General features: G+C 45.6%; 2 protein-coding genes across 3 annotated transcripts; both read right to left on the reverse strand.

Annotated features, from left to right (window-relative positions):
* Positions 1-4435: 4435 nt before the first annotated feature.
* Positions 4436-16715, reverse strand: dennd1c (DENN domain containing 1C). Its single transcript, XM_080519548.1, has 22 exons — positions 16625-16715; positions 15595-15659; positions 14481-14524; positions 13619-13668; positions 13415-13534; positions 13252-13321; positions 12516-12596; positions 11191-11244; positions 10986-11096; positions 9980-10080; positions 9748-9793; positions 9550-9651; positions 7872-7997; positions 7676-7774; positions 7472-7562; positions 7352-7392; positions 7204-7254; positions 7083-7130; positions 6905-7003; positions 6606-6688; positions 6046-6259; positions 4436-5944 (listed from the first exon to the last, which is right to left on the reverse strand). Exons 1-22 carry the CDS (start codon positions 16639-16641, stop codon positions 5207-5209), a joined length of 2451 nt encoding a protein of 816 aa, XP_080375674.1. The 5' UTR covers positions 16642-16715; the 3' UTR covers positions 4436-5206.
* Positions 16716-18130: 1415 nt separating this feature from the next.
* On the reverse strand, positions 18131-22118 carry LOC308149262 (tubulin beta-4B chain-like). 2 transcript variants are annotated; one of them, XM_080520949.1, is made up of 5 exons: positions 21961-22118; positions 20242-20350; positions 20036-20146; positions 19436-19680; positions 18131-19224 (listed from the first exon to the last, which is right to left on the reverse strand). In XM_080520949.1, the coding sequence occupies exons 1-5, from the start codon at positions 22015-22017 to the stop codon at positions 18412-18414; spliced, it is 1335 nt and encodes a 444-aa protein (XP_080377075.1). In that variant the 5' UTR covers positions 22018-22118; the 3' UTR covers positions 18131-18411. The 2 variants fall into 2 exon arrangements, with proteins under 2 accessions (XP_080377075.1, XP_080377076.1); XM_080520950.1 differs by lacking the exon at positions 21961-22118 and adding an exon at positions 21789-21807.
* Between the last annotated feature and the right edge of the window lie 5067 nt (positions 22119-27185).

Raw genomic sequence — 27185 nt, forward strand, 5'->3', positions numbered from 1 at the left:
TTGCAGCGGAGCAACAATAATATCTCAACGGGAGTTGCTTAGATTAGAGCTGCTGCCGACATTGCAAACCGTCAGACTCCTCTTCTCTATTTCACATTCCTACTTTAGTCATAGAATTCCTGAAACCAGTCATTATTATTCAGCGACAAGACATGAAGAGCAGCTCAGGCTCAAACACGGGGAAGAAAATCAGCAAGAAAATAAGTAAAATAAGAATAGAAATATTTGTATCTTTCACGAAAGAAAGAAATTAAAAGTGTCAGGTGTTCCTGCCAGCAGTATGATGACGTGTAAGATAAAATACTCCTTTATTGCCCCACAAAGGGGAAATGACATCATTACAGAAGCAGGGGGAAAAGAATAAAAGGAATACAAATAATAAATACATGTGTTAAACAATGACAACAATACTATTTAATATATATAAGATAAAAACAATGACTGTGCTATTATTTACGTTCTTAAAAGAAACATTTGAAACAGTATTTGACGTTAAAAAGTGCAGCGTGTGAAATCATCCAGTCAAACTTAACTCTCCTCTGTCAGTCTGACCAAAACTCTTAAGTCCCCCCCCCCCCCCCCCCCCCCCCGACTGACTCAGGCTTGTTTTCGCTGTAACCTCTGATAAAGAGCTGAGTCAGCAGATCCGACAACAGCGAGTCTTTGTTCTGCACACCAGCAGTTTGTTTGATTAGTAATAATGAATGTGTGTCACACGGCAGATTTTCATTCAGCTTCAGACCTTCTGTCTCTAATTATTAAACCGAAGATCCTTCACCTCCTCGCCCCGATGTTGAAGAATATCAACAAAATGCCTGAAGATTCCTGAACAAGCTGTGAACAAAGAAATATAAATAGCAAAAACAGTGTGTTGAAGATCAGACTCATTTCATTTGGATGCGTTTTGCTCGGGTTCATCTTGAACGGGCTCAAACACTAAGGTTTTTAAAAAAAAATGTTTTATTGTGAAGCTCTGAATGAGGAAAGATGTTTATTTTGATGAATAAATCGAACGTTTGATTGTGAAACTTGAGAAAGTTTCCTGGAGTGTGGAACATGAAGGCTAATGGGAAAGTTTCAGTTTAAAAAAAAGAAGTGTGGACCAGTGCAGGGCTGTTTGAGTGATAAGAATTTACATTTCAAAGCCACGATTCCACTCTCAACATGAAGTTTAACGGTCGGTTGTAAAGAGTTTATTGTGTAAATGTATGTTTATTGATTGATTTGTCTAAAAAGATCATTTTGAAGTGAACAATGTTTCAAAGTCTAACATTTTCTTAAAATTCCATTGATTAATTACAATTAAACCGATTAACCACTTCTGAACGAGCCCTTTGAATAACAGCAATTTAAAATTTGATCTATTTCAAGGACAATTTGTTTATAAAGCACCACTGAGACGCAACGCAACTCACCGTGCTTTACAAAGAAATAAAAGAAATGCATTAAAACTTTTCAAGCAGTTAAGTTGAAAAAGAAAATCAGTGTAAAAAGTACAAATGAAATAAAGTAAAAAAAAAACAAACAAACAAATTAGTTCTTTAAAAATTTAAAAAAAGAATATAATATAAAATCCGAGCAACATCAGACCAGTGGAGATCAATTCCCTCCGGTTAGTTGTTCCTTCCACGAGTCGCACTGTTTATGAAACAGGGAAACAAAAAACAAAAAACAAAAAACAGGCGCTCGAGAGATAAGAAGCCGCGTCTGGTTGGCCGCGTAGGAGCACGTGACTGGAGTCACTCCTCCGCGGACAGGTGAGCAGAAAGTCGGCGGAGTAGAAAAGAGCGTTGGAACAAAGGGCGGCACGAGGACGCGCGACTCCAGGAGGGCCGCGAGCCGACAGGTGACCCCCTCCGCTCCTGCCTCCCCCCTCGAAACAAAGGGGAGCCGCAGGTGGAAGAGGAGGCTCACCTGAGTGTCTTTCCAAACAGGTGGAGGAGGAAGAGGAAGAGGAGGAGGAGGAGGAGGAGCAGCAGCGGCGGGTCTCGGTCCGGTTGAACAGGTGCAGCAGGATGTCGCGCATTCCGCCCGGAGCGCGCGCGCTCATCCTGCGACGATAGAAACGCGCTGCGGGGAGTTTCGCCTGTCGGGAGGAAGTGGGATTGGGATTAGAGGAGGAATTAAAAAGTGTTTTCCAGTCCGATCGAGGCGAAAAAGGAGCCGCCGCCCGGGGTCATGTCACGTTTCTGGTGAGTCTCGTCGTTTCTCCTTAACTCTATTGTTCTTTTAATATCGTATTTGTTGTTCGGAGGATTTCTGTTCAGGAATGTTCACTTCGAGCAATGGGAGGTTTTAAACTGCACTTTATAAAAATACAGATAAAGTGTTTGTTTTTTTTAAGTGCATTTTGTTGTTCTGGGATCCACAAAGTTTTTCTCTTCTTTTCTCTTAATGTTATAGGAACTTTATTCTCTTAATACAGTAAAATAGACTCTAATCGCACATGTTAATCTCTTCTAAAAGTCAAAATTATGGATTATTGTGCATAATTTTGCACATGTAATGTGAGACATCCTATTATATATTTAATTCTAATCGACTTGTTTTCAATTTATCACTTGAAGTGGGGGAAAAAAAGATTGTTGCTCTCAATTCTGAACATTATTCAATATGCAAAGGTAATATAAAAGATCGTGTTGTAATAATACAATCTATATCTGAAGAGAACCACGTTAAAGTGCAGAAACAGTTTGTGCTTTTTTTATTTTCCAGTTTGATTTCACGTGTTTTGTAATGATAACTACCACACATGGTCGGAATATTCCAAATTCTTCTACACGGAAAACTTCCGCGTCTCTGTTCAACACAAGTGTTTTTTCCTTTAAAAAAAAAAAAAAAAAAATTCATGGAAAGCTTTCCTCAACCAGCATCGATTTGTCCATTATGTGAAGAAATGAGGTACGTTCCTGGGGAAAAAAGGCTTAATTGTAGGAAAACTGGTCATAATTAACAGTTTGCTTTGTTTATTTAACACGATTTCCAGTGAGTAAATTGTGCTCCCGAGATTTAAACTTGCAACCCTATTATCACAAGTCAAACATGAATGAATTCACTATTCACCCTGGAGCACGATGTAAAGGTGTATTATTGGTTCCAAATCAGAATTTTATTTATTCATACAAACATTCATAAGTGGCGTTTTCACAACGATTCTATTGAAAAATTCAGAATTGAAAAGTGACATTTTAAGTGAACAAACCAGGATTGTAACAAAAAAAAGAAGCAAATTAAGTGTGAGTTTGACTGGTTTATAATTAAAGTGTGTTTTGTTCAGCGGCTCCACTGGATTCCTACCTGCTGCCGTTTTCATCCAGATGTGAGAAGAAAAGAGTTGATTCATACTTTCATTCCTCGGGAGGTGAGTTCAGCCTGAAACCGTCTGGAAGCTGCGTCGCCAGTTTTAACAAGAGTTCAACCACTTTTTTCGATTTATTGCTTTGGATTTTTGAGAATATCTGCCTTTTAAATATCATTTTAAACCCTTTTTTTATTAACAGATAACAAACGTTTTCAAGTGAAGACTGCAAAACGTTTGTTTTTGTTTTGGGGTTCGTTTACATGACGACGACGGAGCCACTGAAAACACTACTTTTAACCATGAGTGCAAGTCGGCCTGTGATTGGCTGAGAGTGGAGGGGAGGTGGGGTCAGGTGTGTGTGTGTGTGTGTGTGTTCTCATTACAAAAACAAACGGCGCCACCTCGTGACCCAAAGGAGAATAAGTACATAATTTTCAGAAGCTCTGCTGTTGCCATGGAAACGGGCCTCGTTTTCAGAAACCCCCCCCCAAAAAGCGGTTGTCGTTTTGTCGACGGGGCTGGTGATTTCTTCCTTTCTTTCTTTCTTTCTTACTTGCTTATTTCTTTCTTTCTTACTTGCTTCTTTCTTTCTTTCTTACTTGCTTTTTTCTTTCTTACTTGCTTCTTTCTTTTACTTTCTTGTCTTCTCTTTCTTTCTTGCTTGCTTCTTTCTTGCTTCTTTCTTACTTGCTTCTTTCTTGCTTCTTTCTTTCTTACTTGCTTCTTTCTTTCTTTCTTACTTGCTTCTTTCTTTCTTACTTGCTTTTTTCTTTCTTTCTTTCTTACTTGCTTCTTTCTTTTACTTTCTTGTCTTCTCTTTCTTTCTTGCTTCTTTCTTACTTACTTACTTACTTGCTTCTTTCTTTCTTTCTTTCTATCTTTCTTTAACCGTTGTCCGTGCCCCACAGCTCCGCCATGCAGGCGCCGGCCCCCCCGCTGGCCTCGGCGTTAGCTTGCGCCGCCGCGTCGCTGCTCAGCCTGACGCTGCTGCTGCTGCTGTGTCTGATCAAGAAGAAGCGACGGATGGAGGGAATGTACCGGCCCAGCTCGGAGGAGAGGAGGCAGGCGGGAGCGGCGGGGTCGGAGAAGCCCGGCCTGCCGCTGCCGCTGCCCAAAGAGGAGCGACTCATTTAAAAAAAAAAAAAAAAAAAACAATAACGGCGGTTTTTGATGTATTTGTATGAGAAAGTATTGTTGCTGGGCTTCCGTTCATGAAGGATTTCTAATTAAACACTGACTGCACTTTTATTTCTTGAGAAAAAACAAAAACAAAAAAGAAATTCATCCTGCACATTGTGTAAATAAATCTGTTACTGTGACACTTTGTGTTGTTTTTTTTTTAATAATGTTCCGTTATTCAAAATGCTTGAAGGTTTTTATTCGTACCGAAGACGATGAAGCGTCTTGTCAGTTTTATTAGAAGCTAATGGAGTGAAGTCTCACACACACACACACACACTGCTGACGACTGACCGACTTTCAATAAAGCTAAAAATGAAGCGTCCAGTGACTTTACTGTCCCTTTTAAAAAAAGATGAAAAAAAATATATATAACTGGACGGAGATATTCCACTCTTGCGATCGGGGCTGTGGCATGAAAACGATCCCCAGGAATCTTTTTGTTTTAAGACTTAAAATGTGATAAATCGGCACGTTTTGATGGACATTAGCAGTCAAAGACATTAAATATGATGACGGCTGGACGTCCTCAAGACAACTTGGCAGTAATGTAATTAGTCCATGACGAAGTTACTGTAAAACACCAGAATCCAACAAATACACTTTTTTCTTTTTTGTTGTTGTGAAACACTCGGTCCTCGGCTCACTAAGGGAATCGATAAATTAAAGTCAGTCGGTCGTCTTTTCACTGAATTTAAGCGACAAAACCGCCGTTTTTTTACGTCGTCAAGCTTCAAATCTCTTCTTGAGTTCGGACACCTTGACGGGGGGACGTCCGTCTTCCTCCGCCGCCGCCACCTCCTCTGAGCGGCTCTTCGTTTCCGGATGACTCGGCGGTTCCGTCTCCGTCCCTCGGGGCCTCCGGGGTTCAGCCAAGGCCTCGATCCTGGAGCTGACGGAGCTGACGGAGGCGCCCCGGCCGGGCCCGGCGGTCTGGAAGCGGGCTTTTGCCGACTGCACCCGGGGGGGAGGAGGAGGCGTGTGTCTGGCCTCTCCCTCCTCTTCCTCGCTCTTCGGCCTCGGCGTCCTCTCCGCTCGCCGCTCCTCCTCGTGTCCCTGCATCTCACTTGTGTCTCCTTCCGTCTCTCTCCCCTCCGTCAGTCCATTCCGGGGATCCTCCTCTGAACCGCCTCGCTGCTCCTCAACTCCCGGCTCCCGCTGCAGGCTCGCTTCCACAAAGTTGCTCGTTTCGTCCGTCTCTTCTTCTTCTTCTTCTTCTTTGTTGCCGTTAACTTCGTCCCACATGACGCTGCCCTTCCTCCGTCCCCGTCCTCGCTCTCTTACTTCGCCTCCCTCCTCCTCCTCCTCCTCCTCCTCCTCCGGGACGCTGCCGTCCCGGCCCGGCCAATCGGAGTCCTCGGCCAGGTCGGACAATTCCTCCGTTGTTTCCAGGTTCCAGCTGTGGAGGCTGCCGCTGACGGACAGAGCCAGGCTCTCCTGGCTGGGGGAGGCCGCCGTACCACGCTGGGACACGGGGGACACAGAGACGCTCAGATCGGACAGCTCTGTGTGTGTGTGTGTGTGTGTGTGTGTGTGTGTGTGTGTGTGTGTGTTCCCCTATTCACCTTCGTGATATAGTCGTGGCTGTCGGGCCCGAACAGGTCCAGGCTGCGGGTGCCGTACAGGACGCCGCGGTCGTACGAGCTCCGGGAACTGAGACTGTCGAAGATCTCCCCGAGGAGATCCATCTCCTCCGGGTCGGAAAATAACGTGTTCTCCTCTTCGTCCTCGTCCTCCCGGAGCTCGGGGTCGGGCTCAGCAGCCGGGCCGGAGACGGCTCTGACGCACGCACACACACACACACACACACACACATTGGAAAGTCACTTCATTCAAAGGTTTCCATTTTTGTGACTTCCCCTGCTGTGTCTGATTGCCGTCCACCTGCCTGATGTGTTTCACACGTCATTTGGCCAAAAGCGGCTCATTTCAGTGACAATTGAAACAAACCAACTGAGATACGAAGCTCGACGAACAATTGAAATACTTCTGTGAAGTCTGGATTTTAATTCTCTGGAGACAAAAACCTAAAGTTTCCGCCGATATTTGATGGATTTGTAATAAAAGCAGAGACTGAATATGAGGGTGATTTCTGACCAGCTCCCTCTGAAATGTCACTGCTCACCCATCCCATGATTCTCCAGTGTCCTCCGTGTTGTCTTTGTCTCTGGGCGTCCTAGACTTGCTAAAAGGCCGACGTGGACGCGACTGACGTCACAGTATCAAAGCAGACGAAGCAACGCGACATTTTACACACACGCGCGCACACACACACACACACACAATAAATAACCAGACACGTGTGTGACACACCGCCAAGCAGCGGGAAAGAGAAGCAGCAGGAGGAACCAGATTGAGGGGAGAAGTTCAGTCCCGACGTGTCCAACTGAGGCGAGAGACGCGTGTCTCCCGGCGGGTCCTCACCGTCCCGTAGTGGTGCATGATGGGCCGGCGGTCCTGGAGGCCGTCGGACCGGGCGCGGCGGTGTGACGCCGAGCCGCCGAGCTCCTCGCCGCCCTCCTGCTGGGGGGAGGAAGTGGGGGGGGGGACCTTCAAAACCAGCGGCTCGTATCCGATCCGTCCGTCTTGAACGAGGACTCACCTTGTGATGGAGCAGCTTCTTCAAGCCGGACTTGCCGAAGCCTCTGGCCTGAGGAAGACGTAGCGAAGGCGTCAGTGAGACGAACCGGTTCATTCACCCCCCCACCCGGGGTTGGACTCACCCTCACGTTGGCCTTGGACTTCATGTTGAGGATCAGGGCGCCTCCGCCTTTCTGGGGAAAACAAACAGAAGCATCCGGACGGAACTTCACGGGGCGAAGCGGGAAGGAATCGGGGCTGCAGTTCCATGAGGACGAAAAGAAAACTCACCTTGAGGTTCCCAACTAACTGCTGATAAGATTTACTTCTTCCTGCAAAAAGGTCAAACACAATGAGCCGTGAACACACACACACACACACACACGGAGACACACACACACGATTACACACCTTCTGTCGTCTCGCATTTCAGTATTTCCTCCTCGAAAAGGTCCTGTGGTTCCTTCCCCGAGTTCAGAACGTCCAGGCGACTGTCGATAAACTAAAAAGAAACAAACAAAACAAAACAGTGACGAGATGTTTTGTGTGTTCAAGTCTTATCCACAATGTTTTGGGCTTCCCCGTTCTTGTCCAGCAGAGGGCGCTGTGTCCCACCTGCTTGAAGAACTGCAGGTGAACGGCGCTCTGGAGGAAATGCTTCATACCGGAAGACTTGTGGTGGAGGAAGGCCTCCTCGCTGAAGCCCACTTCGTCCTGCGACGACACAAAAAGGCACAGCTTTTCTTTATGCCGACCGCCCGAGGAGGACGACAGATGATGATTAAATGAACGCTGACGGCGTCTGTGTGACCTGGAGCGTCTGCAGCGCGTCCCTGTAGCCGCCGAACAGCAGGGCCTGGGCCTTCAGGAAGGCCCGGGAGACGCCGCAGCCGCGGGACACCGCCTGCCGCTTCAAGCTCGCCTTCAGACCGGACATCTGACACCACGTTAATCAACGTCACTCATTTGAACCGATCAGGGATGAATAAATATCCACTCTCAGATCTTCCATAAAGCTCATTTTCATCCACGTGTGACTCTATCAGTGTTTTTCAACCACTGTGCCGCGGCACACTGGTGTTTCCGCGAGATCTCGTCAGGTGTGCCGTGGGAAATTATCCAATTTCACATTTTTTTCTAAAAAAACATTTGCTCTCACAGCCGACAGTGTGTTGAAGAGTAATCATGTATAAATACTCTTCGCCACTAGATGGCAGCACAGAACTTTGCCGGTGAAATGTAAAGTGACAGACGTCAGTGTGGTTAATCTCCACCTCCTGCTACCATCTTGTATCAAAATACTGTGTCAGTGACAGTGATGGAGAAGTTTTTGAAAAGGAAGAATGTGAACCAGGATCTCAGCTCTTCATCCATCAGGTCCAGGTTTCACACTGATTGGGAAATACTTTTTTTCTGTATTTACTTGATTCCTGTTGATAAAACTTTGATGAGAATGACTTTATTTTGTTAATAGAGGCTACAGAGTTTCACATTTTAACATTTTCGGGTGGTGGTGGTGTGCCTCCACATTTTTCCAAAGACAAAAGTGTGCCTTGGCTCCAAAAAGGTTGAAAAACACTGGTTTATCAGACGTCAGAAATCAGCCTCACATCCACAAGCCAATTTCCAGAAACACAATAACTGAATTATGGATATTAAAAAAAAAAAAAAAAGAGAAAAGATTCTCTGCCCGTCTGTGTTTTGTCCTGGAGAACATGGACATTCGATCACTGTATTAAAGTTCACATTATTTAACCGACCAAATGTTACCTGGCGCGTCTTCTAAGAAAATCTTGAGGATGTTTTCATGAATCATCACAGTTTTACTGCCGATGTGGATATTTGAAGGACGTAAAGTCTCAAAACACAATAAGTCTTGTTGAAGTAAGGATGATTTATTATTTATCTATATTTCTATTTACTGGTTTGTTTTTGTTTGTTTTTTATTCTCTTGTAAAGAAGATATATATATATATATATATATATATATGTATGTATGTGTTCATATAGAATACAAAGGTACAAATTAATACTTTTTTACGACATGTTGGCCGTTATTTATTAGTTATGTTACTACTTTTGTTTTGCTTTGCCTTGTTTGCTCTGTTGTTATTGTTGTTTGTTTGTTTGTTTGTTTGTGTTAGCTTATCTTTGTTTTTGTTATGTTTAAAAAAAAAAAAGTTTGTTCCTCATTCATGTGAAAGTTGCAGCTTGAGGCCGTCGACGGGGAAACTAACTTCAAGAAACAAGTGACTTAAAATCAGATAAAGCAAATTTTACTGTAGTTTTTAAATAACCTTTTCGATTGAATCAGCCATATGTACTTCATATCTTTTGTTGTAATTGACCTCTCAGGGCTCTGATCAGTCGCTGATCAATGTGATCAGCGGTTTCTTCGTTGAGCTGGTGAACTCGGTGAGTCTGGCTCTGGTCGCCGGTCGCAGTACCAGGGAGTGTGTCTGCAGTAGCAGGGAGTGTGTCTGCAGTACCACGTCTGACGGGATCCTCTTCAAGTCGTCGAAGGGCGTCTCCAGCGTGTTGCTGTCCACGTTCAGGATCACCACCTCCTCCAGGTCCCGACTCCTCACCCACTGCCGCACCACAACGGGGAGTTTAATCCAACATTGAACCGAGAACAACCTCAGTTAAACTACTTGGTTTCACAGGAACGAGGCGGTGAACTTCACCTCGGATAAACTGCTGTGGACGCCGATGAGGTAGGGAGTGGGGGCGCTGCAACCAAACATGAGTTACTGGGACGGATGGATGGATGGATGGATGGATGGATGGATGGATGGATGGATGGATGGACGGATGGACGGACGGACGGACGGACGGACGGACGGACGGACGGACAGATGGATGGATGGATGGATGGATGGATGGATGGATGGACGGATGGACGGATGGATGTCTTACCAGCAGTAGTCCAGCAGGTGGGGTGGTAGAACCGGTATGAAGATGTGTTGCCAGTACATGGGGTATAACACAGCACTGAGTGCATGCACGCAGGACGTCAACTACACACACACACACACACACACACACACACACACACACACACACACACACACACACACACACACACACACACAAAGAAAAGAAAAGGGGAAAAAAAGCCCTCAGAATGTATAAAGTACATGAAGAATTTAGAAAAGTACAGTGACAGTCACTCCCACATTGAACCGTGAAGCTCCTCGAGTCGGATGAAGCAGTAGACTACTGAAGACGAATGAATGAATGAATGAATGAATGAATGAATGAATGACCTCTCATCATCATCGTGTGTGAGTGAGCTGCACAGTTTCAAATACTCTTAACTCTTTGTCAGGTCTACTTCTATTAAGTTCAATAGTTTGGCCAGAAGTACTTCGTTAAAGGGAAGTCGTTGGTTTAGTTTTTTTTTTCTTACAACAAACCTGTGACTTTAAAAAGATGTCAAGTACCGTATTTTCCGGATGATAAGCCACAATTTTTTTCCCCCTCCATGCTGTGAACCTATATGATTTGGCTTTTTAAGGGTTAACGAGCTTCATGCTGCTGATACGTAGGTGATGCGTTCAGGTGCATCACGTAACTCTGTCATCTCTTTTTCTTTTTTTTAATTGCTTTTAAAATTTGGTGGGTGCGGCTTATATCCAGGTGTGCCTAATAGTCCGAAAATTGTTGTGTCTGTGGTAAAAACCTAATTACCTCAAGTGTAAGAAGTGAAGTAGATTTTCACAACATACTGATGAAGACGGAAGAAAACCGTCGAAACACGTCAAAGGTACTTTGTAAAAAGCGACTGCGTTTAAACCAAGAGTCAGAACTGTGCTTTAAAACCCGACTGGCGTGAAAAGAAGGAGGCGCAGTTGGGACGGGGGTCGCGGCTCCAGTGATTCCCTGTCCAGTGAACCCGGAGACGGCGGAGACGGCGTCTCACCGTGCTCAGCTTGCTGGCGAAGACGAGGATTCGCCTCTCGAACAGCATGCTGGCGTACAGCTGCAGCAGGTTCCCCACGTCCACCGCCACGATCAGCTCGGTCAGGTTCCTCTGGTCAACGCACGGTCACACGCAGACAAAAAGTCAAAGTCAACCGGCGTTTTCGTTCCGCTGAACGCGTGGAGTTTATTTTGAGGTTTCTCACGTTCTCAGGGATGGACGGGAGACTCCGGGGGTCCGGGGCGATGAAGTACGGGACCTGGTCAACACAAACAACTCGTTATCACTGCGGGAGAAAACACATTCCGCTCAGGATTAGTGTTAGCGTTCGTTAAAAGATTTTAGGATTTCATAAAAAAAAAATCAAATGTCAAATAAGTGTAAGACGAGCGTTTGGTTCTGCAAGAACCTCATAGGATTCATGTTCTGCTCATCTGGGATGGTAGCGACACTCAACCTGTGTCCTAATAAAAAAAATACTAGTCGTGTTTTTATTTATTTTTTTATTTATTATCCAAGTGTGAAAAGTCTTTTATTTTGAAAAATGACCGAATTCTCTCCGTTACATCCGTCTATGACTCGCGCTTCTGTCACGTGACACATTAGTGCTGATATTAACCCCACAAGCTAGATTTAGTTAGTTAGTCAGTTAGTTAGTTAGTTATTTAGTTAGCTAGTTAGTTTTATATCTATGCCCACAAGCAGCAAAACGAGTAAGATTTTAAGAAACATAACATACTACAAGTACACAGTGGCTTCACGTTTATTATCACATTTTACAAAATACCACCGTTTTCGTGTCGGCCGTTTCATTTTATTTTGTTGTTTTCATCCGCCACACCTTCAAGGCTGGTTTTCAAACCGGTGGTGGTGCAAAAAAAAAAAAAAGGTTGTGGACTGCTGCTGTAAAATACTTTGAAGTTGCTGAAGCAGTGAAAAGAGTCTAGAAATTGCAGAAACCTGTGGTCGTGTCTCTATAACTTCCATTCCCACTGAGTTAATGACAAGATTAACCACAGGAGGGGTGGGGGGGGGGGGGGGGGGGGGGTTACAACTGTAATGATATTTTCTCATACGAATACTTTTCATTCTGGAATGAAACTCTTGTCAACAGTTATCAGCGAGGAGCTCCCTGCCCCCAGACTCACTCCTCATGAGACAAAGGACCTGCTGTGGCGTCACTAAAGTCACGGGGTTTTTCCCGCACAACCGGACGACTGTGAGCCGTGAAGCACCGCTCAGATCAGCTCCGGCCTGAGTGTCTCGTTAGATTTGGAAAGTGGAGGCTGACGCCAGGTTAGTCCGGTTAGCGAGGGGAGTGAGGAGTTACTCGGGCCTCCTGGTGGGGGGGGGGGGGGGGGGGGGGGGGACTCACCGCCTCTCGGCCCTCGGCGGGGGGCGACACCTCGGTGCCGAGCAGAACCCGCTCCCCCTCGGAGACAGACACACAACGACACGCTGAACCGCCGGCCCAAATGATCCCGAGCAGGGGGGGGGGGGAAGAAACGAGGGAGGAAAAAGACGACTCACCATCTGCAGAGTGACGGAGCCGGCGGCCAGCGGCAGCGGCTGGCCGTAGAGCGCCGCCAGCAGGGACGTCACCTCGCCGGTCTGTTCAACACAGTGTCACGGCGTTACAGCCGCCACTCGTCCACGTCGTTTTATTAGACGTCACGTTAACTCACACAGTGGAATAGAGTATGAGCAGCATGCAAACAAAAACAAAACAAAACCAAAAGCAACAACAACAACAACAACTACCAGAACAGAAACGCATCTTCATGTTTGTTCTCACTTTACACAATTGTCTATGGAAGAGGATGAGGGCCACTGTGTGACTTTTTTTTCTCAGAATTCTGACTTTAAATTCAAAATTCTGACTTTTTTTTCCTCAGAATTCTGACTTTAAACTCAAAATTCTGACTTTTTTTTTCTCAGAATTCTGACTTTAAATTCAAAATTCTGACTTTTTTTTCTCAGTAGTCTGACGTTACACTCAGAATTCTAACTTTTAAACTCGGAATTCTGAATTTAAACTCAGAATTCTGCCTTTTTTTCTCAGAATTCTGTCCAAAAATGTCAAAGTTTATTTGCCCTCAAATCCAGCTTTTCCTTGATTTTCCCTCCGTTTGAATATCGGATCATCGGAGCTGCATTCCGAATCTGCTGTGTCTGTGTGAGCTGGACTGGCTCCGCCCACACACGCCCATCTTTGGCAAGAGGAGGAAGTACTGGTCACGAGTGCGTCGGACGTCGAACACCTCACCTGTCCCTTGGAGAGGAAATCCGCCAGGTTATTGAGGAGCTTGTAAAACACCTCAAACCAGGGAAGGTAGCTGCAATGAGAGGGAGACGCTGGGTCGGCGTTTTGTTTTTTGTTTTTTGCGCGGGGGGGGGGGGGGGGGGGGGGGGGTCACAGGAAAACCCACCTGAGGATGCAGAGGCAGGTGTGCGTGCTGTTGGCCAGACGACAGAAGCCGAAGCGTTGGCATCCTTGAAGGTCGGTGAGGACGAAGGTGAAGTGCTGGACGCCCACCATGTCCCGCACCCTGATAGAGGGAGAGAGAGAGAGAGAGAGAGAGGGGGATGCACCGGAGGAGGAGGAGAGGACAGGAAAGTCTTGATTTACTCACCTCTGTATGTCATAGGGAAAGCAGAACCTGGGCAGGGAGCGGGACGACTCCTGGGAGGCGGGAAAACAGTGAGCGAGGTTCAGAAAAAGTGGAAAACCATAGTCACAAACTGGAAATCAAAAAATAATATTAGTAGACATCAATGGAAAACTCTGTTGTCTGACTATATTATTGCGGAATCTCAGTCGACACTCCATGAATTTTGACAATAGAACCTCAATTCCAAAACAAACTCATTCAATTTCTACAAAATGGATAATTTCACTTTTTTTTTCTCTTTTGCTCCTTTCTATGTTACAATACAAACTATTTCCTTTCTCCTCTGTTTCCTCTGAGACAGGAGGAGACACGAGGAGACAGGAGGAGACACGATGAGACAGGAGGAGAGATGAGGAGACAGGAGGAGACAGGAGGAGACACGAGGAGAGACAAGGAGACAGGAGGTGACATGAGGAGAGACGAGGAGATAGGAGGAGACACGAGGAGACAGGAGGAGAGACGAGGAGACAGGAGGAGACACGATGAGATACGAGGAGAGACGAGGAGAGATGAGGAGACAGGAGAAGACAGGAGGAGAGAGGAGGAGACACGAAGAGAGACAAGGAGACAGGAGGAGACACGAGGAGACACGATGAGACACAAGGAGAGACGAGGAGAGAGGAGGAGACACGAGGAGAGACGGGAGGAGACACGAGGAGACACTAGGAGACAGGAAGAGACACGAGGAGACAGGAGGAGACACTAAGAGACACGAGGAGACACGAGGAGACAGGAGGAGACACTAGGAGACAGGAAGAGACACGATGAGACACGAGGAGACAGGAAGAGACACGAGGAGACAGCAGGAGACACGATGAGTCACCTCGTCACCGAAGTCCTCTGGGAACTGGAACGACACGCCAGGATCTGGAAATGAAATGAAAGAGAAAGACAGTAGCACAGTGACGTTCAGGTTCAGGGGAAGAGAAAGAAAGACTCTACAGTCTGTATAATGTCTTAAATGTACGTGTGAGAGAATCCTTCCTGTTGATCGTCACAATAAAGCAGAGAAAAGTCAAGCCAGTGAGGCAGGCAGTACCCTGCCTCACCTCCAGGGGGCGAACGTGAACTGAACTTTGGCCATAAACTCCAGTTTTTTCTACTTTTTAGTCTAAAATAATTTTTTTCTCATCATTTTGACAGACAACCTTTATTCAAATTGATTAAAGCGCCAGAATTTAAAGTTTGAATAATAACAGAAATTTATTTTACTGAAGGTCAAGATTAAACTTGTGTGGCACACATCACTATATTTTGATTTCTTTACAGTAAATATGAATTGCTTGGACACAATAAGGTGCTCTATCCATCTCGATGAAAGAAACTTTCTTTAGAGGACAAACATGTTCCTGTGTTTATGTTTGTGTTTATGTTTGTGTCGGTGTGACTGAAAGAGGAATGCTGACTGGACATGAAGCATCACCAGTTGATGCTGTTGGATGAATAGTGAAATAAAATGCTCTTTATTGGTTCTCATATTATAAATCTTGAGTCCGGGGGAGTCGGAGCCTCACCGGCCAGGAGCCTCACAGGAGGTTAGAGATTTCAGATCAACGTTTTGGTGTCGATTGTTAAACGCCGAACACCTTCAGCCTCACATTTCCTATGGTTTTTGTGTGTGTGTGTGTGTGTGTGTGTGTGTGTGTGTGTGTGTGTGTGTGTGTGTGTGTGACATGGCAGACTGTGGGTTTTGGTGTGAGAGGAAGTATGAGCCAGCGCTGCAGCAATACCTCTGTTGTTCTATACCTCAGGACTCGTGTTTGAAAAATCAGATCAGATCAGGTCAGGTCAGGTCAGATCAGATCAGATCAGATCAGATCAGATCAGATCAGATCAGATCAGGTCAGATCAGATCAGATCAGATCAGATCAGATCAGATCAGATCAGGTCAGATCAGGTCAGGTCAGGTGGACAGCAGACGGCAGAGACGTTCTCACCTTTGTCTCTGGCGACGGGGCAAGTGGCTTGGAAGAACCAGTGGAAGGTTTGCTCAGGGTTCAGCCTGGAAGAGATTCACACCACCAACATGAGCTTCCATCACAGGCTTCATCCCCCCCCCCCCCCTCCCCCCCAAACATGAACATGTGCACGGTTTGTATTGCCGACTATGCACTTGTGACTGACGACGATGCTGGGGCCACTTTATCCAGGACGACTACTCCGGTGAGAGAGTAGAAATGGACACCGGGTGTTGACTATCCTTTTCAATAGAGTCAGTCGGCAGTACGGCACGTTGATTCCCGACGAATAATGACTGAGTGAATGTAGAATGATCGAAGAATAAATGACTGAAGAGTAATGCAGAAGGGTTTTCTTTCGACTCGGACATGGTTCCCGCTACCTGGACGTCTCGTGCGCTTCTTGTTGTCGTCTGTTTGATATATATATATATCAGGGCAAAAGCTAGCTTGATCTTGATTTTCAGTATGAATACAGACCGTGAAAGCGGGGCCTCACGATCCTTCTGACTTTTTGGGTTTTAAGCTGGAGGCGTCAGAAAAGTGACCACAGGGAGAACTGGCTTATTCATAGCATCGCCTCTTCCTATCATTGTGAAGCAGAATTCACCAAGCGTTGGATTGTTCACCCACTAATAGGGAACGAGAGCTGGGGGTTAGACCGCCGTGAGACAGGCTAGTTTTACCCTACTGATGATGTGTTGTTGCAATAGTAATTATATATATATATATATATATTTATTTATTTTTTATTAATACTGAAGTGAAGATGTGTTTTGTGCTCTGAACACAAACGCAGAGGAAGTGTGCGGCCGCCGGTTCGGGGGCAACGAGCTGCTGAAGCAAACTTCCTGTGCAGCCGTGGGAGGAAGTCATGAAAACCACAAGAGAGAGAGAGAGAGAGAGCGAGAGAGAGAGAGAGAGAGCGAGAGAGAGAGAGAGAGAGAGAGCACCGGAGCAGCAGAGTTTGACGGGGGACAACGGGACGGGAGTTAAGAGAGCAACTTACTTCAGTCGGGAGCCCATGCTGCTGGAGGTCGGCCGTGTCTGTGTCCATGTGTTTGGCGTGGGAGGAGGGGGGAGTCGTCCAGGAGGCCGGGGTCCAATGAAGGCAGCAGAAGCAGCAGCGGCAGCAGCGGCAGCAGAAGAGGCCGTCTGCACCACCGCCAGTGAAGTGACTGAACACTTCCTGATCTGTGTCAATATGCGTGAGTGACGTGTGACGAGACCACCTCTCCTCCTCGCTTCCCCACTTGCCTCTCTCGCTACGTTTTTGCTCTTTCGCTAATGCGAAGGCTGCAAACGCTCAGACGTCTGGCGCGGCGACGCGGGACCTCGGAGATTCCGGAAACCAAAACACAGCCTCCTGTTTGGTTTTCAGAAAAACGGCCGCCCGAACACGTCCAGGGTCGCGTATTGAGCAGCCGTTGAAGTCGAGTATGATTTGTTTAAAAGAAAAAGTTTGAGGTACTGGAAGTAAAAAAAAAATAAAAAATTCAACCCATGTATACGCTGCTAGCACCAGGTGCAGACAATCAACATGCTGGTGAAACACATCAGGGCCGGCAGCGGCGATCAGACTGACCAGAGACTGAAATGAATGAAAATAAATAAGGAAGTGTTGAGTGAGGAGGGGGTCAGTGACGTAAATCAGATAAAAGCGGCAAAATCATACGAAGGAACTCAAAAATACTCCGAAAACCGTCGATGCATCTCGTCGTTTAATCCGGCTGACCCTGAGAGTGAAGACCCGGTGCATTGCAGGCAATACAACTGTTTATTTGTGTGTCAAAATGAGTTTTTAATGACCTTAAGTTTATCGAAATCTCAAAACTACATTTCGGTGAGTCAGCAGAAGGGTTAAGTTCATCTCCACCTCATTTTAAACCGATTTAATTGACATTTCTTCACAATAATGACTCAGCAATTTACATTTTATCTGCAACCAGAGCAAAACAAGACAAAACAAAAATGAGAAGCAGACTTCTACTGCTGCCTCTCACGCGTCACCTCCTGAGCAAACCAGGTCCTGCACTGCCCCCCTGTGGCACGAGCGCTCATTGCGTGTCTTCACCATCCTGGCAGGTTTCCATTTTGGTTCGTTTCCTGCTACTTTTTAAACCCTTGAAAGCTCGTGCACGGCGTTTATGTTTGTGCAAGTCTTGGTTCTTTCACCACAACATGGAAAATTGGTGAAGAATTAACTTATTTCATAAAGCTCGAGTGCATTTTTTACAGCCTTGTGTAATTTATGGCTGCAAACTAGGTTGAAAAGTTGGATTTTTTTTTTAACAAACCAAAATGTTCCATGTTGATTCTTTTTAAGTAATATTTGTTCACAAGTCTGAGAAAAGAAAATGTTCCATGATAAATCTAAACTCAGGTTTGGGCTCAATTTGAACTGAAATTCAATATCCTGCTTTTTAAAGCCTGAGATTCATTTTATGAAACATGCATCGTTATCTACTGAAAGAAAATTGTTTTTTAAATGTAAAAAAACAGAACACACCAGCAGTTTTATTTTCCCACAAAATTTATTGTAATCGTTGCCAAATTGGAGACTAAGTGACATTATAGTGACGAGTGGCTGCGGCGTGAAACAGTCGATGATGATTAATGAACATTAACGTAAAGCACCGGACGACCAGCGGCTCAGCGTGGCGGCTGGCGGTTAGTTTAGTGAGCGAATCGAACAAGAGGAGGTGGAGTGGAGGTTTAACACGGGAGGGGATGAGAGGATGAGGGGATGAGAGGATGGGTTGTGCGAACGGTGAACGGGAGCGATTCCGGGCCTCCTCAGGCCACCTCCTCCTCGCCCTCCTCCTCGAACTCGCCCTCCTCGGCGGTGGCGTCCTGGTACTGCTGGTACTCGGACACCAGGTCGTTCATGTTGCTCTCGGCCTCGGTGAACTCCATCTCGTCCATGCCCTCGCCGGTGTACCAGTGCAGGAAGGCCTTGCGGCGGAACATGGCGGTGAACTGCTCAGAGATGCGCTTGAACAGCTCCTGGATGGCGGTGCTGTTGCCGATGAAGGTGGCGGCCATCTTGAGGCCGCGCGGCGGGATGTCGCACACGGCCGTCTTCACGTTGTTGGGGATCCACTCCACGAAGTAGCTGCTGTTCTTGTTCTGCACGTTCAGCATCTGCTCGTCCACCTCCTTCATGGACATGCGGCCGCGGAACACCGCCGCCACCGTCAGGTAGCGCCCGTGGCGCGGGTCGCAGGCCGCCATCATGTTCTTGGCGTCGAACATCTGCTGCGTGAGCTCGGGCACGGAGAGGGCGCGGTACTGCTGGCTGCCCCGGCTGGTGAGCGGCGCGAAGCCCGGCATGAAGAAGTGCAGGCGGGGGAAGGGCACCATGTTGACGGCCAGCTTGCGCAGGTCGGCGTTGAGCTGGCCGGGGAAGCGCAGGCAGGTGGTGACGCCGCTCATGGTGGCCGACACCAGGTGGTTGAGGTCGCCGTAGGTGGGCGTGGTCAGCTTGAGGGTGCGGAAGCAGATGTCGTACAGCGCCTCGTTGTCGATGCAGTAGGTCTCGTCCGTGTTCTCCACCAGCTGGTGGACGGACAGTGTGGCGTTGTAGGGCTCCACCACCGTGTCCGACACCTGGAGACACGCGCCACAAGCAAAAAGACCATTTTTGCATTTTTCGTTCCGGAGAAGTTGTACGTTTACATGGCAACGTTTTGAAAACGGCACAGGCACTGCCAAACGACGTCGTTTTCATGCTCGGCCACCAAGGGGAGCCGGCAGCGGAGAACGGCGCGCTGTAAAATTAAAGCTGACAAAAGGGAGGTGGCGGACGTAGCAGCCGTACCTTAGGGGAGGGCACCACGCTGAAGGTGTTCATGATGCGGTCGGGGTACTCCTCGCGGATCTTGCTGATCAGCAGGGTGCCCATGCCGGAGCCGGTGCCGCCCCCCAGGGAGTGTGTGAGCTGGAAGCCCTGCAGGCAGTCGCAGCTCTCCGCCTCCTTCCTCACCACATCCAGGACCGAGTCCACCAGCTCGGCGCCCTCGGTGTAGTGACCCTTGGCCCAGTTGTTTCCTGCGCCACTCTGACCTGGAGGAAGGGGGGGGAGGGTTAATTCCAGCCGGTCTAATAATGGAGCCGGATCCACGGGTTACTTTTTCTACTTTTCTCGGTTGAAAACTGTGGCTTTATGTCGAGTTCAGGAATTAATTGGTGCACTGTGACTTTAAGAGCTGCAGCTAAACAGGAAATCCAGAGGAGGCCTGTCCGGTGTCACACATTTCACTCTTTTTTTTTCCTTCACAAAACGATCCGACACTGAAATCACGAAGTCACGTGACCCTCGTAGAGGTTTTTGCGATTTATTAGAGAACTCCAGGGATCGAACACACGGGCCTCAGAATAACAGTGTGTGTGTGTGTGTGTGTGTGTGTGTTTTATGTACCAAAGACAAAGTTGTCTGGTCTGAAGATTTGTCCGAAGGGGCCGGAGCGGACCGAGTCCATGGTTCCGGGCTCCAGATCCACCAAGATGGCGCGCGGCACGTACTTTCCACCTGAAAACACAGTTTCGATTAAATGTCCCTTTTTTTTTGCGCGAGTGTGAAGAATTAAAGGAGGAAAACCCGTGGAAAGGTTAAACAACACCGACCAGAAGCCTCATTGTAGTAGACGTTGATGCGGTCCAGCTGCAGGTCGCTGTCGCCGTGGTACGATCCCGTCGGGTCGATGCCGTGCTCGTCGCTGATCACCTCCCAGAACTGCCAGAGACAAACTCATCTCAACACAAGCTTCACAGTGAGACGACTCCCTCCACCGACCCTCAAACGCTCATGTCATATTTAATACCTGTACATTTAGTTATCAGTTTGGGATCTTAAAAGGTCCCACATTCTGCTAAATTCCCTCTCCCATTTTTATTTTTATGTCCCCACATCCTTACTTGTACGTAAACAGGCGAATTTAGAGCTTTTCCCTTCATGACATCATGAGGGGAAATAATCACTTCCTACGGAGGGGTTACAACGCAGTACTTTCGGTACTTATCCACAAGTTTTGGTGGCAGAAACGTACAAAAAAAAAAACCCTCAGTACAGGCAAATATTGTTCAGTAGAAACGAGGCTATAGTCAAGACATGGCTCATTAGCATTTAAAGGTACAGACGCAGAAACAGCCTGTTCTCAGTAGAGATGAAATCTCAGACCATTTGTGGAAATACATTTTTGACGACGACAATTTGTTGTGAAATTGTTGAAAAATGGTGTAATATGGCACCTTTAAGACACAGCAAGCCAACAACCATTCACGTGTGTGATGTAATAAAAGTATTACTGGAAATGTCCTTCCATTTCCTTTTGACAATACGAACACAAAGAGGAGGGATGTACGACATGAGGTGAACACGCCTCATAGCTTAGAGCTGCTATAAAGACATGATTTCTGATGAACGCCGACGATGCTAAAGTGTTTGTGGTTTGAGATCTCTTCTTCTGAAGAATAACAGCAATGCTTCCCCTCAGTCCATAAAAATAAATATTTTTAATTAGTCCTCACATTTCCTATGTCCGTCTAAAAAGACATCAGCACATCCTAGTGCGGCTAAATGTCGGCTTGATCAATATTCCCCACATGAACACAGGTGGGTAGTGAATTTGAGACATGAATCGGGTCTCAAAATAGAAATTCAGACACCAAACGGGTGGAAAAACGGGCAGAATTTCTCAGTAATGAGCACTTTTAAAAACACGGGCACAAGAAACGGCCTCACAGCAGGTCTGGATGACGCGTTTGCATGTTCTTCACGTGTCGCCGTTGAACTTTTATCTTCCGTTTGCAGAATTATTCTCTTCATGACCCGTTGACTTGCAGCCTCGATCAGGCCACAAGGCGCGCGCGCGCGCACACACCCACTGGCACGCGCATGGCTTTACCGCTCGGGTATAACGCCAAGGGCTTTAACACTGGGGGTATAGCCCTGGAGTGTGGCACTGACCGGGGGATATTCGGACGCAGGGTTTACAACCCGGGAGAAAAACAATTTAAAAAAAAAAAAAAAAAAAAAAAAAAAAACCCCACCCACGGGGCGCCGGGGCTGTTCCGGGCCGAGGAGCATCCAACGCGACCCGGTGGGACGTCTCCGCCTGCCACCGCCCAGCTGAAGGATGCTTTTGTCCCCCTCCGCACAGACACACACTTACACAACCCATCCGCTGACCTATTTCCCGGCGCACAGCCTCCTCGTTAACCCGCCCCAGCGGCGACCGCAGGGTGGATTTTCTGTCGACGTTGAGCCGCTAACGGCCGCCGCGAACCGGTTCTTGGAAAAGGAAAAAAAAAAAAAAAAAAAAAAAAATCATGGCGTTTCCGTACCTTGGCGCCAATCTGGTTCCCGCACTGTCCGGCCTGCAGGTGCACGATCTCACGCATGTTTGTATGTGTTGCGGTGACTCTCGGGGAGCGTTGATGGAGCCTCTGGTCGGGTTGGGGGGCAGTTTTACGGGGGCAGTTGTACGTCGAGTGGCGCTGTGAGCGGCGGCTGCTGATGATGGCTCCCAAGCGCGAGATCAGCCTCTTATAGAGCCGCGCGCATTGATACGGGAACACCGATACTACAACCGCTGCATATCTGTCTCGCGATAGAGTCTCTGCTTTAACTATGTTCACGGAGAGACACTAACTGGTGTAAAACATAGAGCTATTAGTAATAGGAGCACAGCAGTTGTCTGAACAAGCAGGGACTACTTTTCCTTCCGCCTGCTTGAGACACTGATCCACTGAGCTTGTGTGCAGAACAAATTATCTTCTTCTTCTTCTTCTTCTTGAATTAAATTTAAAACAGACCTCAAAATATCTATCTATCTATCTGTCTCACAGATCAAGTATTGGCCCGAGACGCACAACTATCGGCCTGAGAAGCTTCTCGCTGTATCGGTCTCACGGAGTACGACCCCTCCCCCTTCCCCCTCCCCCTCCCTCCCCTCCCGGTGCTGCAGCATGACGTCATCTCCATGGCAACGGGAACCGGGCACGGCTGGATAAAGCCGCCTCCCTGAGCTCCTCGTAGAGATGCCCGGATGGAGAGGAAAAATAAGCAATTAAATAAATTCGGTAAAATAAAATAAAAAAAAAGACAAATATTAAATATAATAGATATAGTTTGTGTGTAAGATTATAAAAATAATACCACATAGTTATATGGTAAATCACACACACACACACACACACGCACGCACGCACACACACACACACACACACACACACACACACACACACACACACACACACACACACACAAAGTGTTCCGCCCTTGAATTACAAACTGCAGATTTTCAGAAAGTAGGTTCAGACCAGCACTGATTTGTATTTTCAGGGTTTTTCTTTAATACAAAACACAATCCCCCCCCCAAAAAAAAAACAACACCATCCCGCCTTCAGGGACTGGATCACGCTCTGGTGGATGAATGAGACAAACCACCACCTGCAGCAGTTCCTAAGCTGAAACGTTGGCCTGTGTTTGATGACCTTTTTTTATAAAATGCACAACGGCAAATCCAACACAGTGAACCATCTGAGGCTCATCCGGTGAAATGAGCTCAAGTGCTGACAGAATAAGATATAAGATCTCACTGGTTCAGCTACAGGTTGCTATAAACAAAAAAGAAAGAAAAAAAAAGAAAAGTTTTTTGATTTATCTATTTTTCTAAATAATCAAATCCGTATTATGTAAGGTCTGCGTGCAGCAGTGATCCAACGGGGGAGTCGGATGAATCAATCCAGTCCACCGGGAAACATTGTTTGCTGCAGAAAACGCTGGAAATCCAACAAACAAAACACACTTCAAGAAAAAAAATCCAAACGCTCATTATTGCGGAGCGCCTTTCATAACAGCTCTCATTGTACAGGACAAGTCACGTCGTTGCTTTCTGCGGTCATGCTGCTCTTTGGGGCGAGTTTGTTTTTTATCATGGCTCTGAAATCGCACCCTTTGGCCTTCGGAGCTCAAATAAAGGTGAGCTTTGTTGGCGTCTCCCATGTTAGCATTGGTCAGACGTTCCGGGTACTCGGAGTATTCCGACCGCCTGCGACCGTCGACGTCGGACAAACCGAATCTGACAAAAGTCCAGAGCGTGATTAAGTTTCTCCGCTCTCACTCCAGATGACGTCATCATCCTGGCCTTCAATATTCTGCCGTTCATCAGTCGGGCCATCGTGTTGTTTTTGTTTGTGCTGTTGCCCGTAGAGACGGGAAATCTGGAAAAAAAAAACGAAAGACCGGAGGGAAGCCAGGAGGAGAGAATAATGTGACGCTTAACCTTCTGTTCACAGTAAAACGTTGTTTTTTTTTATTTCTCAATTAGAAAACATGGAATGTACTTTTAGAGGAGATAATGTGTTTGTTTGTTTTAAATTACCTTCATGACATCCGTCAAGTATTCAGGCTCATTTCTGCCAGTTTTCCTCCATTTTTGATTTTGTTGCGCTGCACAGAGAGTCTGTTGTTGTTGTTGTTGGTTTTTTTACATTTGTAGATCGAGGGGCGTCGACTCAGCAGCTTCTGGTTTCGGAGGCCAGATACTTTTCCTTTTTGCCTCAAGGTCAGAGAAACAGTTCCTGAACGGCACAAACATGGGGAACAGCAACACGTCAGGGGTTAGAAATAATGGCACGATAAAGTACAATTCTGCATTATATCGTTTTTAACTGAAGCCTCTTAGGGGACTTATTGTGACAAATCCCCCAAATCATCCATTTGACTCATCTGTGCGCTTCACTTCGCCCACGTGATGAAAGATTTGACGTTTTGCTATGGTTCTCAGTGACGGGTCACGTCTACTCCTGTTTCTAAAACCGTGAGTCGCTCAACAAACAACGATCACACTGCAAAACGTAAAATCTAGGCGAGATATAATTTCTTAAATTAAGTGAAAAATGACTTGTTTTTGACTAATAAGTCATTTTTGCTTGAAACTAAAATTGTCTGCGGAGATTATTATTCTAGTTTTAACATGATTATGACTTTATATTTTTATTAGCTAGAATGTTCTTGGCGTTGAGTATTAAAAAGTAGTTATAAGTCCTGTTTGGCTTAAAACAAGCCTTTTTCTCATTTTACTATGACTGACCACTGAACTAACATTTCATGAGCCCAATCTTCTTATTTTAAGATTTGCAAATAACAACGCATGAAAATAAAACTTGTTTTGAGTCCAGAAATGCTGTTTTCAAGACGCTGGGTCATATGGGGCCAGAATTATTTTCTTATTTTTGAAAATCAGGTCAAGTAAAATGTTCTTGTTCTGCTGGGGGATCATTTTGCTTATTTTAAGTATTAATTTTCTTGTTTTCATATATTTTTTCTGTATTTTTTTTCAGAGTAATTTTTTCAGTGTACTGATAATGACAAAATCTTTAACCCTTTGCGAGATCATCCGACGCAAGCAAAGGTCGCTTTAATCATGATCCGAGGCTGGATCCTTTTCTATTTGGCTCCGTGGTGGAGAGACAGTTCAGACAATGGAGGGATTTGTTTCAGTTTGCTTCGATATCTTTATTTGACACTCAAAATAACTCAAAACTGAGGAAACATGGGTTCATTGAATCATCCAGTCAATCAGTTTCCAACCTGGTATTTTCTATTTCTCAAACACATACACTCACAAACGTAATTCACCACAACACAAAGCAAAAAGAGCAATAAATAAGTAAATGAAAAATAAACTGAAAGTAAACGTTGTAGTGCTCTGATACTTTTTTTTTTTTTACAAAGATAACTAACTCAGTTTGTGCTGCTCCATATTGCATATTGATAGATCAAGCTTTTTCTTCTTTTTTTTTTTTTAAAGCAAGCCACACAAAAGCTTGGCTCATTAAACTTGTTTCAGTACTGGATGCTGTATTTCTTTGTGAGGTTCAGAAACATTAAGGGTATAAATTAAATTAAATTAAATTAAATTAAATTAAATTAAATTAAATTAAATTAAATTAAATTAAATTAAATTAAATTAAATTAAATTAAATTAAATTAAATTAAATTAAAAGTTATATGCAATATCTCAATATCAATCAATTGAAGACATTTGCTGGAAATGAAAGAAAAGACAGAAGCCTGGGCACTGTACAAATCAGCAATGTAGTAACACCAGGCAGCCACAGAGAGGCGCCATTTATCTATATTTCAGGTAATCATACTACAGAGGTCCTGCAGTACTTCTGAGTCCTGGTCCTGGTCCTGGTCCTGGTCCTGGTCCTGGTCCTGGTCCTGGTCCTGGTCCTGGTCCTGGTCCAGGAAAGCCCCTGGTTCTAGCAAAGAGGCTCGTTACTGAGCTTTCTAAGTAGCTTGAAATGAGATTAATAAACTATTCTCCCTTCTATCCTTCATCATCATCATTAGATTAAGGTCAAGCCCAGGACCAGGACCAGGACCAGGACCAGGACCAGGACCAGGACCAGGACCAGGATTATTGGTATTGTGCAGGTTTGTCTCAGCAAAACGAGTCACTGGTGACAACTAAAGAGTTGTGGAGCAACACGTGCGGGGTCATCGTGGCTGATCTGTTCTGCTAAAGCCACAGAATAATTATCATGAAATAGGCCCTGAAAACAAAAAGAAAAAGAAAAAGAAAAGAAAAGATCCTTCAGGCTGATTTAATAATGGAAAATTATATCCTCAGGTTAGTGAAACTTATCACTTCCTCATCCTCCTATTTTTTAATATAATGATATTAGTCTTTTTTAGGAATGCATTAAGAAAGCCTGAGGCCCCCGTCAGTCCCTCCTCCCACAGTTCTATCAAGCCCACCACGAAAACATCTGCTGCTCCATATCTCTTTAATTTAAAAACCATCCATCCCCTCAAGTGACACCCGAAACACTCGTTCATTGACTTCCTTTAGCTTTTTCACAGCTCGTAAATTTCCTTTTGCTGGTTTCGCCGCTTGACCAGCAGTTTGTCTGATGATGCGGTCGGTGGCATATATTCTCATTATTAAGGCTCATAAAACCACAAACCCATAAAACGTTGGTGGTTAAAAAAAAAAAGAAAAAAAGATGTGTGATATTATTAAAGTGAGAGTGGAAAAATCCTTCTTGTCATTTCCAGATAATTTCCTTTAAAAAAAACAAAACAAAAAGAAAACTTATCTCCTCATAACTTATAATATCGTCAGTTTCTTTAGGATAAGAATCAGGTCTTATTGTTTCAGGTGGTTTTGTACAGCAGAGTCGATGAGAGTGTTCTAATGCATCTTTATAGATTTAAACTCAATACAATTTTTCCGTATTACATTCGCGCAAAAGTTCAGGTTGTCGTGTTCGGATCACGTCCGAGTTACGCTGGAACGTGGCGAGAAGTTTTTAAAATAGACGCATAAAGAAGAGGAAAAACAGGCCACTTAGTTGGACGAGGTTATGGAGGAGAAGGACGATGTTCTACGGTTTTTGAGGACAAAATCTGAGCAGTGAAAAGAAAGAAATAAAATATCAAGAAATACAGTTTCATTCATTCTTCTTTCAGCATTTTGTGGCCTTTCATTTGAGTACACCCTATTCTTTTAGTTTTTCTTTGTCATAGCCACATTAGAATAAAAAATGTAATT

Source organism: Blennius ocellaris (assembly GCF_963422515.1).
Source record: "Blennius ocellaris genome assembly, chromosome: 3".
Classification (NCBI taxonomy): Eukaryota; Metazoa; Chordata; class Actinopteri; order Blenniiformes; family Blenniidae; genus Blennius; species Blennius ocellaris.